Genomic DNA, 20,127 nt, shown 5'->3' with positions numbered 1-20,127 from the left:
TTCCAGGATATTCCATTGAAATCCATCCACTTGTAGTTTGTCAGTGAAACTAACTCTTTGGTGGAGGAGGAACCCTTCTGGGGCACATCAGACAGCTGTGTAGATCTTATCGGCGTCGTCTGGAGTTCAAAAACATGATCCGAACTGTTCATGCTCAACGTGGTTAACAGCTCCAAAAAAGATCAAGTGGATCAGACACATGCAACTTAGTAGGCAAACCACGTTTTTATGCAGTAAATGAATAGCAAATGGGATACAAAAAGTACACAGCAGAATAGTTTGGTTTGTTAATTTACTAAGCTGTTAAACGCGTTGAACTCTACAAAGTAAATATTCGGATCACGTTTTTGAGCTCGGAACAAGGCTAGTATGGCTTGCACAGCAGGCCCGGCCCCGTGTCTCCTCTCTGGCCTTACTTATAGTGATTTTTTGGCACGATCTTTTTGCTTATTTTCTCATAACTCTTATTAGATTTTTAGTACAAGACACACATATTATTATCTTTCAGTATCTTTTTAGTCATCTTTAATGATTTTTTGTCAAGTTAATTTGAACTTTATTTTTATAATTTTTCGATTTCTCTCGAGTTCAACGATATGATGTGAAGAGTATACCCAAACATCCAGGTGTGGGTGTTTGTCTTGTTTGGGTGGTTTTGATGTGCTGTTTTTTTGGAGTCCTCGGGGTTTGCTTGGATTGTTGTGGCTGTTTTGAGGATAGGCCCCTCTGTTTTGGTGTTTTTTTGTCAGCTCTGTCTTTGTGGGTGTAGTCCCATATAGGTGTTTCGGGCTTAGCCTCTTTTTTCTTCCATCTTTTGGTTGGAATCTCCTCCCCCCTTTCCCCGTCTTTGATATGCTCCTTGTCGAGTTTTTAATAGTAATTTTTTGTTGCCTATCAAAAAAATTAAAAAAAAGAGTATACCCAAACATAGTAAAAATTGGAAAAAAATAACCGAAACACCGTGACAAATAAATTTACTAAGAAGTAGGGACACCATCACTTTCATGAAAAAGAATAATCACAGAAAGAGTCCCCATCGCAGAAAAAGAATAAAAAGTTACTAAGAAGTAGGGACATCATCACTCTCTTTCTCTCTCTCTCACACACACACATATAAGTATGTTTTGAAAGTTTTTACAATCAATTCTAATGTTGTTTTCAATCCTATTTCATATGTTTTGAAACTGATTTCTTACCCAAAATGATGAAGCAAATCAATTTAGGGGTTACTTTTATTGCTTGTGAGCTTATGAGAGTTGATAGTTCGGAAATGTTTAACTAAGCACAAGTATAATTTTTGGGGAGATAAATGAAAGATTATACAAGTGTATGGGGATAAAAAAATGCAATAGTAGAAAAATTGAAAAGGAACATGTCAACCCCCTACGCCTTCCTTGGATCCGCTCTAAGCGTACATGTATTGTCTCACTGATTAGTACCTATATCTGCTCTTTGTTGGGCGGAAAATTCTAAAACCACTAAGTGTTATGGTTGTAGAATGATTGTTTTTGGCCCGGCGTTCTTCTAATTTCCACAAGAAGATAATCTGTGAAGATTCTTGTACTTGACACAACCCATGATGCATCCAACCAAACAAATGCTAAGGTAATCTACATTGACTTCCCAGCAACAATGAAACCAATCGAAGAAAGCATGAATCATTCACAACTTACTGCATTGGTAAGCAACAACGGGTGTCGAGTTCCCTACTCCCGAAGATACATATCGAATAACATAATCTTGATCAACTGCCCCGAGCTGGGATAACTATTGTTGATACAGTTCGAAGGTGCAGTAAATTTTCCAGTGCTTAGAAATTACAAAACCGGAGTAGTTGAAAGCCAAGTTTAACCATTTATGACAAGAAGTATCCACTGCTCTGAAAAATATGGAGGGCTACGTTTTGTGCTTCAGGCTGTAGCCAACTTTCTAGAGTACACAATGTACATTGGATCTGAACGTCCAGGGTTGGGGGATATATCCACAGCCTGCAGAATAAAAAAATAAAAAACATGGTTTAATCAGCCTACCGTATGATTTGGTCATGAAGAGTGCGACGGAAATGGTGTTAGCCGTTAGGTGATAGGAGGGGGACAAAAAGAAAAATAGATGTCGAGCATATGCTGAGCCATAGACATTTTCAGAATGATTCGAGAAACAGAAATCATTATCCCCAGACAAAAATGAGGGGCTTACCTCCAACTTCTCCAGGAATTATGCACTTGGGAACAAGGTTGGCAGTACTCTAAAAGTTAACAAGGTTATTTGGGCCAAGAAGACGTCTTTTTTTGCTGTATTGGAATCACTGGCAGATCCTATTGATATAAGGTCATGAGTAGAACTCAACCCCAGAAGCTAACTACTGAGGTGAGACCATAAGAGTGCCAAATCGCTTATCAATTATCCATTACTACTTCTGAACCACTGCGAGCAAGGCCAGGAGTCATCAACTGACCCAGTGACAACCGAAACTCACCTTAGCAGCATAAAATTGGGAGGTAAAATGTATTATTTTAACAACATTAGAACAAGAAAATCGTCCCAACACCAAGCACTAAATGTCTTTTGCCTCACTGCATCAGGCCCTAAGCCTGTCAATATCCTCTGCTGCAATAGTGCAGCCTCGTTCTTTGGTTCTGCGAGAGTGCTTTCTTTTTTGTAGCATGTATGGTTAAATATTCCCTTGATTATCAAATTGGAAACACAATCTACGGTCTGATGTTTTTCTATAGACATCCAAAAATCTCAGATTTCATGATTCATAGAAACGCAAATTGCAGCTCTGTCCCTGGATGTTGGGCTTCGCTTCACGCTCTCCCTCACGCTTACATGCTCTATGGTAAGTTGGTAACAAAGGACCCATGCGAGACTCTGCTCCAAATAACATTAATTATGGTTACAACTAAAACTTACACTTGTTGCAGTCACTAATTCAATGAAACAATGAAACCAAGCGAAAGCCAAGACTAGACCACAAGAAAATGGATTCTTCAACATCCATTTGGGAAGGGAATGCTAGACCACAAGAAAATGGATTCTTCAACATCCATTTTGGAAGGGAATGCTTAGTCCCTAGCATTCAGTATATACTAAGCTACTTCTTCACAATGTGCAATGATTGGTAGTGTATATATCAGCAGCAATGCTTCATGCCATTGCCAAAATTTCTTTTAACTTTGCCCATTGTATCATGAATTCATGATGCTTTCCAAATTCTAATTCAGTTGCATATCCTCAAGCAATTTGATTTCTAATATTCTGACTTCCGACCATAGAGGTATGGGCATTGTGATGCTTTCGCTACTGATGGAAATCTTACTACGGAAAAAGAAAAGGTGAAGATGAGAACAAGAACAGAGCCAGCGAAATACCCTAAATCCACCCACCCCTTAGTCAACCTGAACCAAGGCCCATGTATGCCCTGTGCCAATGTCCTTAAACTTCTCTTGCTTACATCATCAAAAAAATCACCACAACTTAATGAACCAATAGTTGCCAAAGGAAAAACAATAAAGCTTCGCTAAAGAAAATTTGCTGCCAAAACCAAAATTTGAGATTTGGTACCTGAGGAGGTTCAAAACCTCCTGCATAATGGAAGTATGACCCAACAATCATAGCATGATCAGCATCACCAGTTGATGTCCACACTGAGATTGCCTTAGTCCAGAAGCAACGGTTGGAGAAACTGGTTTATCAACAGAATGTCTAGGATTAGAGAGGATAACCAAGGAAAGGAAACGGAAATAAACGAAGCAACATGAAGCATTTTAGAGCACCCTATTCCCTTCCTCCTTGCCTTCCTCACCTATGTTATGTGGGCTCTTAAAAATATATCAAGTGCCCAGATAAGGAAAGGGGATCCATGGCAGATATGTTTAGTTGGATGTTCACATGGCAAGCATATCTTGTGAATTTCAATTTACCATGAACTATGAATAGAACCCAGAAATTATCCATAAATGACCCAAACCACCTTCTAAGCACCATTTATCCAACACGATAAAATAATGTACTAAGAAACATGAATACTCTGCTTGACCCATGTCCTTGAGATGGAATTTGATGAATCCGACACTGAGATGGTGCACGTAGGTGATGCTAACAACCAGAGTCCATGTAACATAATTTATCACCATAACTTTGGCAAGATTTTGGATTTGATATTCATCCATGACAAAAGAAAAGAATACCACTGACAAAGAAGTGGAAGTGGTTGGGCAGTAAATCATGTGAGATTCTTCAATGTTTCATTTGGGGGTCCCAAAGCATACAATCTCGTGTTTGAACCTTTGATTTGTGGTGGGATTAAAGACAAGAAAAGAAAAGGTAGGGGATGTTCCTCTAGTTTCAAGCTCTGTTTCCCTTGCCCAAATCCCTTCACAATCCGATATCCAAATATGGCCTACCAGTTCACGGAACTTATGTTAAAATTTTCAGCCTCTTATACTTTTCAAATTTAATTGCAACTGGAAAAATTATTACCTCATTATAACAAGGCCACCGGGCTTGAGAATCCGCCGCATCTCCTTGAAAACATCAAGAGGCTTTGTCAGGTAGTCAACACTAACCTGCAGAACGAAGGAGTCAAATGTGACAGCATGTTAAAAAATTCACCTTACTAATATACTAAAATGCTATTTGGATACATTCGTCTTCCAAATTCCAAACAGAAGCAAGGGCTGAGGGTGGACAATGACAGTGAAATGCAAACTGGATCCTCCAACATACTGGTATTGGAATTTAAAAGTTGAGAATGAACAAAGAAAAAGAAGCTTCCAAAACCATCTTGTTTTCATTATTTTAGGGAGTTCAACGGCATGTTATATTAGTGGTCAAGTACCGGACCATAAAGGTTGCCCACCCCTCTAATGCTGCCATTACCCATATCTACTTTCTCCAAAACCATCTACCCCTCTCTTTACCATGAGAATTCAGAAAACGGAAAAAGGTCTTGCCACTTTCTCTTTTGCTGCAGCACTCTGTAGACGAGGGCTTCATGGTTAGTCAATTTCAGAAAGTACTAACAATAAGTAGGCAAAAGGCGTCGTCCTATCCTTGAGCACAGCAATGGATACACTTCCGTCTGCTACCCTTCCAATGAGGAGGCACAAAGGACCACAGACAATAGTAGGATTAATCGCTAAAGACTACTCTTCAGTCATCACTCTCTAGGACTGCAGATGCAAGAAAAACTTAATGAACTCCCAATTGATACCAAAGACTACTCTCTAGGATAACTGCCATCAGTGCCATGAGAAAACTCATTGAGCTCTGGAACTAGATATACAAGTATCCAAATTAATATTTCGAGTAGACTAAAAAAACATGCACGCAAAGCATACATTTATTTCGCAGAACATAGTATACTTCAAAGATGGGAAAGGTTGGCATACCACATTTGTAATAACATCGAAGGAATTATCTTCAAATGGAAGCTTAGGGTTAATATTCAAGTCTTGAACAACATAATTGGTCAAAACCTAGAAACACATTGAGAGAAGATGCATGAGGTTCTTCATAACAACAATTAATCAATGTGAAAATGAAACGTGTACGAAAGTGTGAAAAACGTGTACAAAAGTGTAAAAAGTATAGACATACATAAACAATTTGAAAGACGTGAAATAAAAACTAGGATGCTAAATATGTGGCTTCTTTTTTTTTGGTGCGTCAGAAAAGATAAATATTTGGCTCTATCTTTCAACATAACCACTGCCCGTTGGGCAGAGGTTGGCAAGACCTAGTAACAAATAGGGGTTACAGTATATACAAAAGTACATTCCTGAAAGAGAAGCCTTGTCAAAGGATCACAAACGTTGGCAATAATGGTAACCATCTGTTCCAATTACTGAATTTACATCTAAATGTGTGGACATAGACTAGTCAAATTAAAAACTAGTTAATTGTAGAAGTATGATCTCACCGGATTCCGCTTGAGCTCCTCTTCATTCAAACCCATCCCTACAATTCGATCCTGCTTATATCCTGCAGGGAAATGACTGACCTAGATGAAGTACAAGAATAGGGTTATGATAATATAGAAGTTACCATTTACCAATGATGGAATGGAATGACTTTAATAGGACGATTGTCTTACCCAACTGCTACACATGTCAAGGATAGCTACCCCAGGAGTGTTACTAGGAGGGAAAACCCCTGAATAGTACTTTGTAAGAGCAGCAATGGCTGGATCATCAATGTGTGTGACAAAGCGTGGGGATTCATAAAATAACGTATCTGGCGACCTGGAAAAATGATTTGTGATGTTTAAGTCTTATGGAATGTAGAGACTAGGGTGAGTTCACCATATTGTCTAAATGGTATTTTTTACTTCTTGTCTACGCTGTGAAGACATCTATTCTTGTCTAAATTGTCTAAATGGAAGGGTAAAAAATAGCAACAATACCATTTAGATGTCTCTGTATTTTTACCGTAAACAACTGGTATTTTGACGTTCTTATGCAGACGAAAAATTTAGCTTAAACTCACCCTAACTGCTATCTTTTAGCTGAATAAAAGGACATGAGTACAATGAAATGAACTGCTAGATAAACAAGAGCTTGCGCAATGATCCATTCCTCAAAGTGACATTCTAGCATATAAAATAAGGTCGGTGAGAGTTACAAATGATAAACAGAAAGAAAACATTCCCACATCTAGAAGGAAGACTTTAGAAAGAATATTCATGCTAATGCAAATGAAACATTTCAATTTTTTAGCAAAAGGTCCAAAGATGACAAGTTCTACTAGTATTGCCATGAAATTAACGTTAAATAGGTTGGAACCTTGAAACATTGGTCATTACATTTTTCACCCAAATACATCAACAATAGGAATTTGGATTGTGATATTTTTGTTACATGGGCAAAGGAACTTATATGGAGTTTGGAGCCAACCCTGTATTGCAGCTCAACTACTCAGGACTCCTTTTGTGTGGGGCAATGTATAACTAATAATCGTCTACCCCATATAGATATACAGTAGCTAAGATGAATGTAAGCTCATTGTATTCTGCAGATAAGGTTCAACCATTGTTGGACCTTATTGAAGTAAACCAAGCTCCACACTTGACTAGTCCAAAAACCGATAGTTGATAAAGGAGAGGAGTGTGAGTGTTATTCATGTTTAGCGGAAAGCTTATCCACAAAAATGAGCAAATGCAGTAAAGGAAATAGTTTAAGAGATTGTACTCATCAAAGCGTTGGAAATCCTCTTCCTTGAATGGAAATTGCTCCGGCCATTCCACATTCTTCAATACCTTTAAAAGGAGGATAAGGCATAACTCAATCAGAACTACAAGAGGCACGATACTGATTGAATACTTAAGTACATCAAGAAGGAGTTGTACCCTCAAAGGTCTAGTGATTCCATTCACCAATTTGATAACTATTTGTATTTAAGCAATCAAAACTTGATTAAAATTTCACATTTGGTTCCCACAGGAAGAGAAGTTTAAAGCATCAATCAACAGCATTCGAACAACATTTGTGTCATATCCAATATCCTGATCACATCATCTTCCCAATTTAGAACCAACCCACCATCAAATTTAAAATTTTAACAAAACCCAGAAACGAAATTTACCAGAAAATCAAGAAACATTAGTGAGGGCAAAAGAAAAGGGTCCTGATTAATCCCAAGGGGTTTGGCCAAGTGGCCATGAGAATTAGTGCTTGTCCTCTAACAGGTTGCATGTTCGATTCCTGTTGGAGGGTTTGACCCGTCGTGTACTTGAGGAGCCCGGAATTAGTTAAGGTGCGCACAAGCTGCCTGAACATCCGGTTTTGAAAGAAAAAAGAAAAGGGTCCTGATTCCTGACCGACACATTTCCCCAATTTAGCACCAACCCCCCATAGGATAATCTCATAAAACCCCGAAACCAAATACAGCAAGAAAATCAAGAAACTCAACTGTGGACAAAAGAAAAGGTTTCCGAGAATGGAGATTGACCTGTTCAACGGCACCCTTTTGCCTAGCCGAAGCAAGGAAAGATTTGCTGCCACTATTACCAGCCATGCTCATGAACTGACCCCAAAGAGCAGCCCCAATGCCCAAAACCAGTCGCCGAGGTGTCCCACGTCCACTGGTTCGATTCTTCAGTGTTCTGGAAAGTTGAGGGGCAAAATCAATTGCGCAAGTGACTAAAAATTTTGAGGGAAAAGGGCACGCAAATACACCAGCCAAAACGGGTATCCTCTGCTGCAGTGTATGACCCAATCGATTGGTCATCTTCTCGCTAGTCAATATTTTCTTATTTTTTTAGATGTTTGGACTTTGGACTAACCACCTGTCCAGTGTGGAGGATATGGAATTTCTTCCAGTCTCGCGTTGCAATCTTAACGAACTTTTGCGGGCTTTTGGAGGCGGTTTTTTTTTTTCCCCCCCCCCTGCAATTTTTGGGTCCACTCTCTATATCCCATTGTTTATGTTAACGATAGGAATCAAATAAGTATAAAAATTTAAATAAAATTGAACAAATATTAAAAACGATAAAGAGAACCAAAAAGTCTGTCCATTCACATATCCCGACTTTTTTGTTGTCTTGTAGAAATTTTTTTCCAAATTCGATCTTTATTGTTATATTTTTCTGATTACTCTGGTCGAGAAAAATAATACAATTTAAATATTTGACTCAAATCTAGTACTTCAAGAATCAAGAGAAAATAACAAGAAAAAACTAAATAAAAAGGCTGCAAAAAGTTAGACAAGGAGGGCCAAAATGTAACTATTTTGTGCTTCTTGATGAGTGCAATCGACCAAAAAAAGAAGAAGATATACTCCTAAGTCCTAATTAAGATTAATCGAAGCATTGAGTTTTTGGAGTCATCCGTTTTTTCTTGATAAAAAAAGAGTCATCCGATTTGGATCGTACATGAGTGAATGAAATAGAAGCAATTTACGTGGCCATCTTTTCCTTCAAGAGTCCACCATTTCTTTTGCAAGATATTGTTTGATCATGATCCTACGTCAAACCAAATGGAAACTTTTCCACCCCTCTCCATTCCCGACGTCTCTCTCTCTCTCAAAAAAAAAAATTCCAAAGATTTAGGATCGGAGGATTTTAGGCTTTTGAGCATATTAGATTTGCATATAGCATAAATTGAGTGATACATTGACTAATTCGGAACCAAATGCAAATCAATTTTTTTTTTTTGAACGACATGTAAGTTTGTTTGGATCAACTATGAAAACGATACAAAGAAGAAACCCACAATGTGTAGATTCTAGAATTTCCAATCTATGTCTTAAATATTGTCAATCCAAAATTGTTTTAAAGAAAATTCTTAAATATTTTCTATTGCAAAATATTCTAAATGTACGTTGTGATAGTGTAGGTTGTACGCAAAGTGGCGCGGGGATTTCAAATATTAAAAAAAAAATATTGAAATAATTTTTGGGAAATAAAGGTGGAGTTTGTGGCGAAGTGATGGTGGTGGATTGATAGAGAGGCGGTTGTGGTGGTGATAGACAGTACTGGTGGGGTTAAGGGTGGTCAAATGGTGGTGGTGGTGGTGGTGTGGAATTCGGAGTAGTCAAGTGATAGTTTTGATGGTGTCTCGATTGCGAATTTGGCTTAGTCAGTGTATAAGCCCCACATTAGACGAACTTTAATAATGAAACACTTCACGTCTGCTTTAATAAAGTGTGAAAAATCCTAGGAATTTCATAAATCTCCTAAGTAATGAAAGCGTACATTAGAATTAGGATGTGAGTGCAGAATGGAACATAGAATGAGTAAGGGCGCAGAAACGTCATGTAGGTTAAGTGGCTCCAACGATCTTTAAATTGGTATGCTTTCGACCTACCTTTTGCAAATAAAATTATATTACTTTAATGGTTGGATTACACCATCTCTAGTAATTTGCATACCCTCGTGATTGATATAAACTAGACTTTGATCCGAATTAAAAGAAGGTTGATGCAAGGTTTTTTCCAAAATAACTTATTTTTTGACCCGATGAAGGTAAAATCATCAAGTACTTTAACTTCAAATTAATTTTAAATCCAAACCACCAGGGATAGAAACTATATTCAAAAAGCTTTTCAACGATTCAAACCAATTAAAAGAAGGTTGATGCAAGGTTTTTTCCAAAATAACTTATTTTTTGACCCGATGAAGGTAAATTCATCAAGTACTTTAACTTCAAATTAATTTTAAATCCAAACCACCAGGGATAGAAACTATATTCAAAAAGCTTTTCAACGATTCAAACCACGCGCAAATCAAAATTGTGGAGTGTCAGTGACAAGTCCTCGAAGTTTAACCAGTTATCGAGCTTTCAGAGTGCGCCCGGAACGCACTTAGATGCGCCCGGGACGCAATACGTTGCGCCTGAGGCGCATTACACACATCACTTAGATGTGCCATCTCTTCCTCCCTTCTTCCCAACCACGTCTTGTCTCCTCTTCTTCCCTCATCCTTATTCACCATCACCACTACCACTACCGCTACCTTACCACCTAGACTAAGATTAAATTCCACGATTTTAATTTTCTTTTTTCATATAAAATAGGTTTGCGTCCGACTTAAAATGAGGGTGATCTAAGGATTTCTCCAAAATGACTTATTTTTTTACCCTTCAAGGGTAAAGTCATCTAATACTTTGACTTGAAAATAATTTTAAATCCAAAGTACCATTTTGGACAGATAGTAGACTCAACAAACTTTTCAATGGTTCAAACCATACGCAAATCAAAATTCGAAAGTGCCTGTAATAAACCCGCAAAGTTCGGCCTTTTATGCAGCTTTCAGAGTGCACCGGAGACGCACTTGGATACGCCAGGGGCGCATTTAGTTGCTCCTTGAGGCACATTACGTACACATAACATTACCATTAATACATAACCACCACCATTCACACCACATATCCACCACTACGGCCATAACCTCACTGCCAACATTTCACCATGAGTCCATGACCGATTGACCGTCATTACTTCACCGCCACAACCACCATTGGCACACCATCACATAACCACCACACCTCTACCATAACATCATGCCCTAATTCGCCGCCAACGTCCTTACTTCAACACCACGATTACGACACCTCCATCGCCACCGACACCACGTGACCACCACCGCTCTACCTCGCTACCGCTGCAAACCTCAGAACCACTATCTTGCTACCGGTACCACCACCTCCGCTGCGACACAACCTTCATCACCTCACTTACACTCCAATAGTAAAGTCACCCCTCCGCCACAATCGCTTCGCCATCTACACCACCTGTTCATCACATTCGCCAACATCACCTCACTTGCACTCCAATATTCTAAACGTACCTTTTGATAGTGTAGGTATGGGGGCGGTGGTGAAGCTACAATGGTAAATTGATTGTGGTTGAGGTAGTGAGCATATGGCGATAGTACTGGTGGGCTACATGGTGCTAAAATGGTGGTGGTAGTGGTGTGGAATTCTTAGTGGTCAAGTGATACTTTGGTGATGTAGGATTCTATAGTGAGTGTATAAGTACTCTAGTATTGGGCGAACTCCGATGATGAAACACTTTTTGTATGTTTTGATGAATCGTGGAATGAATTCTATGAAACTCATTAGTAATGAAAGAATATGTTAGAATTAGGGATGTGAGTGCCGAATGAAACTTAGAATGAGTAGAAGGGCGCACAAATATTTTGTACCCTTTGTGGCTCCGACGATCTTTAAAATAGTCTTATTTTGACCAACTTTTCATCGAAAAAAAAAAAATTACTTCGATGGTTCCGCCATCTCTTTGTACTTTGCAAACTCTACTTATTGATATATAATAGGTTTTCGTCTGACTTAAAATGAGGGTGCATGATCTATAAGGATTTTTCCAAAATGACTTATTTTTTGACCCTTTGAGGATAAAATCATCAAATACTTTGAATTGAAAATAATTGTAAATCCAAACTATTTTGGACAAAAAGTAGACTCAACAAGCCTTTCAATGGTTTAAACCACGTGCAAATCAGAATTCGGGAGTGTCTGTGGCAAGTCGGCGAAGTTTGCCCTTTGTGCAGCTTTCAGAGGGCGCCCGGGGCGCACTTGTATGCGCCAGGAGCGCATTTAGTTGCTCCTGAGGCGCATTTCATACAACATTTAGATGTGCCATCTCTTCCTCCCTTCTTCCCAACCACGCCTCGTCTCTTCTTCTTCCCTCATATTCATTCACCACCACTACCTTACCACCTAGACTACGATCAAATCCCCCAACCCCACCACATATCCACCACTACCACCACCTCACTTCCAATATTTCACCTTGACCGTCATTACTTCACCGCCACTACCACCATTGACACACCATCACTTAACCACTATCTTGCTACCGCTACCACCACCTCCATCACTTAACCACTTACACTCCAATCGTAGGTAACGTCACCCCCCGCCACCATTGCTTCACCATCTACACCACCTCTTCATCACATTTGCCAACATCACTTCACCAAAATTAGAACCATACTTGCACTCTACCACCACACCTCCACCCATTGCACTCGGTCAATTCCGAACGTAAATAATTCGGAAAAATCCCAACTTTTCCGGTGGGTATTGTGATTTGCATGAAAAACGCGAATCGTTATTGGAAATGGCAGCCTTTTTTCTTTGTTTTAAAAGACAAACAGATGCAGATACATTAATAAAAATATAAAATACAGGGGTCGCAGATAACATATCGGAAACAAAAAACTAAAGCAACAAGATCATTAAAAGAAGATCCAAAGATCGCTACAGTTGCACAAACTACAAAAATAAAAAGCCGAACAATAAGCTAAGGTGTTGGAAACCACCATTTTGCTCGCGGAAGTGATTTTGGAAATAGTCAAGAAATGCATCAAGTTTAATCGAATACCCTGTCATCGGTTCTTGTGGCAGCTTTGGAAGCTGCTAATAGCTCACATGCATGCTCCCTACAGTAGTTGCCTATCTGGGACTGCTTTAGTAGACTGTGACAGGAAAGATTTATAAAGGGTCTTGTATGGAATCGGCAGCGCACCGAGCTTGGGGATGGTTTATGCGGCGGCCAGTGGACCGGTGGTTGTGGGCATGAGAGGGTTGTGACTGGAGTGCTGGTGGCGAAAGAAGGGGCAGCGATGAGGCAAGAGGACACGGCAAGGCCAAAATGCGAAATTCGGGTGCCTAGCTTCAATGTGTTTCAGCTACAAATGGGTGTATAAGGCCCTCTTGAAATGGATGTAAGTAGAAGCTAATACCTGTTGCTGTTCGATTGTTGGATCAATTGTACATGAGGCGGTATGGAGATTGATTGTGTAGCTGAATGCAATGAATGAAAGGCACTGCCCTAGTTCCATTCTAAACAAAAAATGTAAAAAAATCGTTTTATCAGAATTTTGTTTTGACAGATGATGCTTTTGTTTGTCTCCACCAATTTCCGGTATATATCCAACAAACGAACACACTTTCCATGGACGAAAAACCCATTCTGCTAAGGTTTTTATTTTTTAAATACTTATTTTCTGCTTTACGAGACATGCCCTTCTCGCACAATACATCACCTTTTTAATTCAGGAAAAAAAGTATTTATAGGAGTACTTATTTTTGTTCGTGGAATGGGGTCTGAATTCACAATAGTTAAGACTAAACTACTAGTTGTGGGCGTTCAAAAGAGAAAAAAACTACTACTTGTGGAACCAAAGGAGAAATAATAATCGTGCAGTCGGAATTAATAATGCCTATTTGTGCAAATTTCTTAGAACAAATTATGAAATTCTGACTTCAAAAAATTTGCACCGGAGTGTTTGCTGCAGATTCTAGAAACAACTTCTAATCATCACCAGCTTTTTTCAAGTTGTTTTAAAGCCAAAAAGCTGATTTTTGAGACTCTGCTATTTTGATACTTTTATAAATTATGAGAAACTATGATTAGCACAAAGACAAAAACATTACTTTTCGTTCCAACAATTACCCCTTGGTCAAGGACAAAATAGACTAATTCATAGCAAAAATCTTATTTTGCAACTTTTTCAGCGAACACTACTCTTCATCTTCTATAACATTTAGTCCACAATTCACAACTGCAACATACATTAATCTTCGTAGCTTCTCTTGAACCTGACGCAGAATCCACAATCAGATATCTAAGAAAAAAGCTATCGCAAACACCCCATAGTTAGGTCATGTGAACTGCTATTTCTCCAAGTTCGTTCACATTTTAAATCATCTTCCTGTGCTATTGCTGCTAGATAGGCTTATTTGAGCGGATGAAAGGTGCTTGAGGCCACCTATCTTTGTTATTGGCTTTTGTTGGCAGAGGTATGCCAGAAGGCAAGGAAAACAAGTCTGGTAAACAAATTGGCAGTGCTTATATATGGCTGCAGGATGATTGTGTGGTGGTAGAGAATCCTGAGATGTAACTTCAATGGTCCAACTTTCTCAAGGAAACTTTTAGACCACTTAATAAATATGGCAAAATCTACCACTCTGTTGTTGAATATCCCAATTGAAGAAAAAGAATTCCAATCTTACCACTAACTTGCCACATGCTTACAATTTGAATATTCTCATGGAAGGCAGACCAGACTGGCTTCCCCTATCTATTCTGAAGGGACCGATTCTCGTGACCTCCGCATCTTTCTCTCTCGGGTACATAGCATCAACGGAAAGTAACACTTTCTGGGCATGAAAATGGTTTGAAACATTGGATGTCAAATGCAACACGCACAAAATTGTATCCTGTTTACGATTTACTTGGCAATATTTGACTCCATGGCTTTAACAGCAATGCAAATTTACTAAGCAATATTTGACTTAAAGATCATTCGCGACGCCAGAGTAATTTCAAAGAGAGAATTCTTTATATAAAAAAGCAGGAAAAAGGAGAAGGTATAGTTACATGGACATCCTGGAATTTCATCTTCCCATCATTTTGACAGTAGAAGAATACGTACTACATCACAACCTAGAAAAATGATGACAAAATATGCATCAGTAGCATTATCCTTTTAGTAGGGGGGGAAAATGCCAATTTACATTAGAATAAAACTCACTATGATGGTTCAGCTCTGATCACAATGAACGCGGGAATCAAATTTATGGACAAATGCCTGAACACAATAAATACTATGTTTTAGAAGAACCCACTTGTGTGTCCTTTGGAGCAGATGAAGTTTCAAGGCTAAGATCTCCGACACCCTTGGGTGGACCAATGCTGCAGCGATCAGTGTTGTGCGTAATAATGGCGTCTTTTATTTTCTGAAACTGTCAACAGTATTCAGAAGCATAAGAAGTTATTCATAACAAAAATGAACGGCATCACTTGCACAGAAGGTTCTATATGTGCATTAAAGCATCCAACTCAAAATCAATTAGCAATGAGGGGAGAAGCCGCTCATGCTGATATACTAGTTTTCGAAGTGATAATTAACCGATGTTGAAAAATTCCAACACCGCATGTACGACCCCCAACTCGCATGTGGAGAGGACAACAAAGGATATGGAACCTACGGATCACAACAAAACAAAGTGCAACTATAGCACAAACAAAGGGGAAAAGCCTTCGAAAACCTAGCTCTGATACCATGTTAAAGCATCAAACTCAAAACCAATTGGTAATGAGGGGAGAGGCCGTTCATGCTCATATACTAGTTTTCGACGTGATAATTAACCGATGTGGTACAAATTCCAACTATGAGATGCAAAATTAACAATCTTTATAACTAACACAGATGTACAGTCCACCAGTGTATATTCCTACTAACAGAAGAGAGTTTCACGTTTCTAATGCCACGATGTTTCTACATGCTGTCTAATAGCATCCGAATTTCAACCATCAGTACAATTACATGTGATTCATTTTGATGTGAGGCCCCCAAAGACCTAAGCTTTCATCAGCTATATAAAGGTTGACATCGATGACAATGCAGTGAAATACATACAAAAAAAGGTAACAATCAAACCGGTGGCACAAAGTAACTTGTTTCGGCCCACTAGTTTATTTAATTATCCAATCACGAAAGGGCCTTCAAAGATAAAAATGAAAAGTCCTACCCCACAATGGAAAGAGATCATTGATATCAAAAGAATGCTTCAGTTAATACTATGAAACAACTCCAAATGGTCCTCCAAATTTCATTACTGATTCGTCCAATATCTCTATATCCAACTCACACATGCATAGAAGTAGAGGAAAAGTTTACAAAATAAAGTACCAACCTTAGCCAGTGAGCAAGAAAAGGATTCCAGCTGTCCATCGGCTCCACGATAGAAATGGAAATAAGGAAGCACCTTTACATTCAAGTTTTTGCACATTGGCTTGTTCTCGTCAAAATTCACTTTCAAGAACAAAATTTCAGGGTGCTCCTCGGCAGTTCTGCAGAGCTGACAAAACCAGCAAAAGATACATCAGACCAAAATAGTCTCAAAATGCCAAAAACAATTTCCGAAATAGCATGACATATAAAGTACAATCTATTGCCGTCAGCTCTGTTAAAGATCCCATTAAACCTGTCCCAGTGCACTGCTTATAGCTTGGCATTCTGCCACAAAGATTGGGACTTCAATGCGTCGACATTGGTTAGCATGACACAAATATTTTTCGAGATGCACTCTTATAAGTTTTCAGCCTTCCACTCAATATAGTTCAGTCATACCGTCAATTTGGATGCAACTTCTTATTGTGGCTTCTCAGTGCTGTCATAGTATGACCCAACCAAACGAAACTTTTATCCTTGCACGGTTAATCATAAGATAAAGTGATATGTCAGCTTTATAATATTCCTTACCATGTGGCATGCAATGAGTCAATGCTTATATATTCTTCAGCATTTACACCATATTACCTCAGGATAATCTCTGCAAGTGTTTCCTTTTTTAATAATGAATATCTATGAAAGTTGCTCAACACACAAAACCTTTGTGCACATTACGTCAAATGTTCCATACATCTTTGAGAAGATTTTAGATGCTCTGTATGCAACAGTAGTTACCTTTGGAAATAATGCTCGGCAAGAAGCGCACCAAGTTCCATAAAATTCAACAATAACTAGTCTCTCTCCAGCCTGACTTAAAGCACTCAAGAATTCCTGTGTAGAATGAATGTCTACCATGTTTGGACCTGGATTTCTTTCCCACCATTTAGGCTGGTCAGTTTCAGCAACTGTTGCATGTACCTATAGTGATTATCCATCAAAGACACAAAGAAACTTTAAGGTGCAACCACAGGTTCATACTTTGAAACATATCACATATATTTAAGATGAGAATTTTGTGTTAGAGAAACAAAATGATTTCTCACCGTTCATGGGATTCTGTGTGGTACAATACTGAAAGTTACCGAAATATTTTTTCAAACATATCCTATCCCCATATCCTATTTTTCTAGGCTGTTTGGTATCATATAATCTGTATTGCATCTGCACCCTGTATCCATATCCTTGCTTCATAGGTTGGATGGAGTTTGAAATCTTATTAATTTTGGTACCGCTAAGAAGAACAAAATGTCATGTGTCAAATACTTGCAGAACTACCTTCGCGGGAACTCTAACTCTCAAACTTCATATCAAGGATGGATAAAGATGGGCTCCAACAAACAACATTTGAAATTCAGACAGACCAAGAAGTCCTGTAATTTCTGTAAATGAGTGAAAGTGAATTGCAGATGATAGCAGCCACCTCCTACTCCCCAATGTTGGTGTTGTTGCAGATTCAACCCAACACACACACAGAAGCGCACGAAGAATAAATCAAGCAAGAATGGAAATAAACAGCACAATGTGATTCCCCAGTTATGCAATATATCCCTCTGTTCTAAAAATTTGTCTAGGCGGCCAACTAGTTGACTCCTTGGCGATAGGCTAGGTCCAATGCCTAGATAAAAATCGGTCTAAGCGCTGACTAGTCAGTTGCCTAGTCGGCCTCTAGGCGCTAAGTGTTGGGTGTCTATCAGCCTGAGGTTTCCCATATGTGCGTAGGCCCAATCCGTTGGGGTGTATCCATGGAGTCTTCAAACCCAATATACATTGAATGATCCATATCCACTTAAAAAGGCTAAGCTTTGTAAGTGGTGAGCCTCTCAATTGTATATTAAGGTCCACCCCTTTTCCTCTTTATCCGATGTCGGACTCAGTCTTTCACAAATGTTCCTAACACTAAGTGCCCCTCTTCCGCCAGACTAGCACCTTGCGACTTTTAAAACACTGGTATATCCACGCCTCATACCAGTTTTCACTATGTATCCAATGAAGAAACTAGAAACAATATAGATTACATTGGCTACATGTACCAATGTACTTGTATCCTAGGGTTTACATAAGCAATTATCATAATTCCATTGTCTAGGTTTCGCGGGTGCTGCTTTTGAGCCCGTGCCCCCGTTGCGGCCAACGCCCATGGACACCACGACCTGACCAGGCAAGTACAGATAAGTGCCAAACCAAGACTGAATCACGCTTCAGTCTTCACAAACCCAACATACGATTCATATGCATAAAATCTAACAGAATACAGAGCATTACAAGATACCAAAAAATTTCTCTTATCAAAAGCACGAATCTAAATAGCGACAGAGGTTGCCATAGCTGTAACAGTTGTGATGACGGGGGGCGATTCAGGGTGTAAATGATGTGACAGTTGTAGCACAACGGTAGAGGCCAGAGACTTGAAATTGTTTAAAATTTTGCAAAACCTATTGGTGTAATGCAACCACAGAGACATATTGGTTTTACATAAGCACTCTGCTATTACCACCCAACTAAATGAGAGAGATTTAGGAACTGAAAATTTTACATGAACCACTCAACTAAAGCTCCTAAATGCTACTGAGATAAGCCAATATCTTCCCAGTCCCTTCAACAAGAGTAGAAAACCACCTATTTGAGAGAGGTGAATTCTCAATCCCATTTGAACTTTACATTATATTAAGCAACACAAGCGTGGGTGATCTTGTGTAAATTCATTAAAATCAATGAAATCAACTTCTGGCACATAAGCAAGCATCTTAAACAAACTTTCAATTTTCATCTCAACCTCCAAACAAGAATACCTAACTGCAATCTAGTATCCAAAATCGCTCAATTTCGGCAAATGGGTCCTCTTAATTTCACCAAAAAGGAAAACCCTAAATCCTAAAACCTGTTTGGTTGCTAGCAAAGTACAAAAAGAGTAACTTTCTTTCCCAGCAGCAGTTTTTCCCACCTATTAAAAACCTAAAAACATGTATACTCTAACCATGAAAATTCAATAACTTTGCATTGTTGATTTCAGTGTCTTCCCTTCAATTGTGAACTTTAATTAAACCCTATTGTCAATCCTTTGAAGCTTCTCTTTACATTACCCAAAAACACAAGTAAATATTGACGAAAAGATTGGATTTTTACCTTGAAAGAATCGAAACTCTTAGTGGGTCTGAAGGCAAAGAGAGTACTAATTCCAGTAGCAGAAGTATGATGAGCAGCACCAGCAGAAGATAAAACCCTCGTACAGGATTTCTGATTGGAAGGGAGACCCGGTTGGAGAGAATTCAAGGAGGACGAGAAGGAGGTTAGGACAGAAGACGAAGAAGCGAAGCGAAGCGGATTGAATGATAGTCGAATAACATCTGCCATTGAAGAGACAAACCACACACAGAGTGAAAAAAGAGGGAAATTTTCGTGTATCCAATTGGGTATATGGTGTATTTAGATTTTCTTGCTACATCAGTTGAAAACCGAAGTAACCACCATAACCATTGAAAGCTCTCTCTCTCTCTCTCTCTCTCTCTCTCTCTCTCTCCCTCTCCCTCTCCCTCCCCCTGTTACAGGTATATGAACGAAATATCGGTGTGTGTATTTGTGTGAACCAGATAGGACGAAGCTCGTGTCAAAAAAAAAAAAAAAGATAGGACGAAGCTCACACCAATATTGGTACTGTAATTTTCTGGGGGTTTTTTCGTTTGTCATTTGCTTCTTGTTGCTTCTTGTGGTTAACCAACCTCATAAGTCCGTGTTTGGATGTCAACTTAAGCAGTATTTTTCATTTCCAGCTCGAAATGAGTATTGGGTATGAGCACATGAAGAGGCCCATATTACATTCAAAGTTTATGCATATGTACACAACTGTAAAACATAACTCTAGATACGACTCTGCCCAAATCCGTATTCAAAGTTTATGCATATGCACACAACTGTAAAACATAACCCTA

At 38.9% G+C, this 20,127-nt stretch overlaps 2 protein-coding genes across 4 annotated transcripts; both read right to left on the bottom strand.

The window, feature by feature from the left end:
• Nucleotides 1-1,642: 1,642 nt before the first annotated feature.
• Nucleotides 1,643-8,373, bottom strand: LOC131326642 (uncharacterized). Of its 2 annotated transcripts, XM_058359495.1 has the most exons (8): nt 7,951-8,373; nt 7,191-7,258; nt 6,098-6,245; nt 5,924-6,004; nt 5,394-5,480; nt 4,483-4,568; nt 3,565-3,685; nt 1,643-1,988 (listed from the first exon to the last, which is right to left on the bottom strand). In XM_058359495.1, the coding sequence occupies exons 1-8, from the start codon at nt 8,227-8,229 to the stop codon at nt 1,911-1,913; spliced, it is 948 nt and encodes a 315-aa protein (XP_058215478.1). In that variant the 5' UTR covers nt 8,230-8,373; the 3' UTR covers nt 1,643-1,910. The 2 variants fall into 2 exon arrangements, with proteins under 2 accessions (XP_058215478.1, XP_058215479.1); XM_058359496.1 differs by lacking the exon at nt 3,565-3,685.
• A 6,411-nt stretch (nt 8,374-14,784) lies between these two features.
• Nucleotides 14,785-19,875, bottom strand: LOC131326647 (thioredoxin-like 2, chloroplastic). Of its 2 annotated transcripts, XR_009200066.1 has the most exons (5): nt 19,325-19,832; nt 16,937-17,119; nt 16,164-16,328; nt 14,999-15,209; nt 14,785-14,910 (listed from the first exon to the last, which is right to left on the bottom strand). XR_009200066.1 is itself a non-coding variant. In XM_058359501.1 (4 exons), exons 1-4 carry the CDS (start codon nt 19,550-19,552, stop codon nt 15,072-15,074), a joined length of 714 nt encoding a protein of 237 aa, XP_058215484.1. In that variant the 5' UTR covers nt 19,553-19,875; the 3' UTR covers nt 14,785-15,071. The 2 variants fall into 2 exon arrangements, 1 of the variants encoding a protein (XP_058215484.1); XM_058359501.1 differs by having other exon boundaries at nt 14,785-15,209; nt 19,325-19,875.
• Nucleotides 19,876-20,127: the final 252 nt, after the last annotated feature.

The sequence above is a fragment of the Rhododendron vialii genome, chromosome 5a, assembly GCF_030253575.1.
Source record: "Rhododendron vialii isolate Sample 1 chromosome 5a, ASM3025357v1".
Lineage (NCBI taxonomy): Eukaryota > Viridiplantae > Streptophyta > Magnoliopsida > Ericales > Ericaceae > Rhododendron > Rhododendron vialii.
Note: the sequence above shows the minus strand (reverse complement) of the source record. Positions and strands in the feature narration are given on the sequence as shown.

Excerpts from the sequence above, each read along its gene's own strand:
- LOC131326647 (XM_058359501.1), bottom strand. The coding sequence starts at position 19,552 with ATGGCAGATGTTATTCGACTATCATTCAATCCGCTTCGCTTCGCTTCT. Across the intron at positions 17,120-19,324 it reads AGAGTTTCGATTCTTTCAAG|GTACATGCAACAGTTGCTGA; the intron begins GTAAAAATCCAA and ends TAATCACTATAG. Across the intron at positions 15,210-16,163 it reads TTTCTTGCTCACTGGCTAAG|TTTCAGAAAATAAAAGACGC; the intron begins GTTGGTACTTTA and ends TACTGTTGACAG.
- LOC131326642 (XM_058359495.1), bottom strand. The coding sequence starts at position 8,229 with ATGACCAATCGATTGGGTCATACACTGCAGCAGAGGATACCCGTTTTG. Across the intron at positions 3,686-4,482 it reads GGTGGCCTTGTTATAATGAG|TTTCTCCAACCGTTGCTTCT; the intron begins GTAATAATTTTT and ends TTGATAAACCAG. Across the intron at positions 1,989-3,564 it reads GAGGTTTTGAACCTCCTCAG|GCTGTGGATATATCCCCCAA; the intron begins GTACCAAATCTC and ends TTTATTCTGCAG.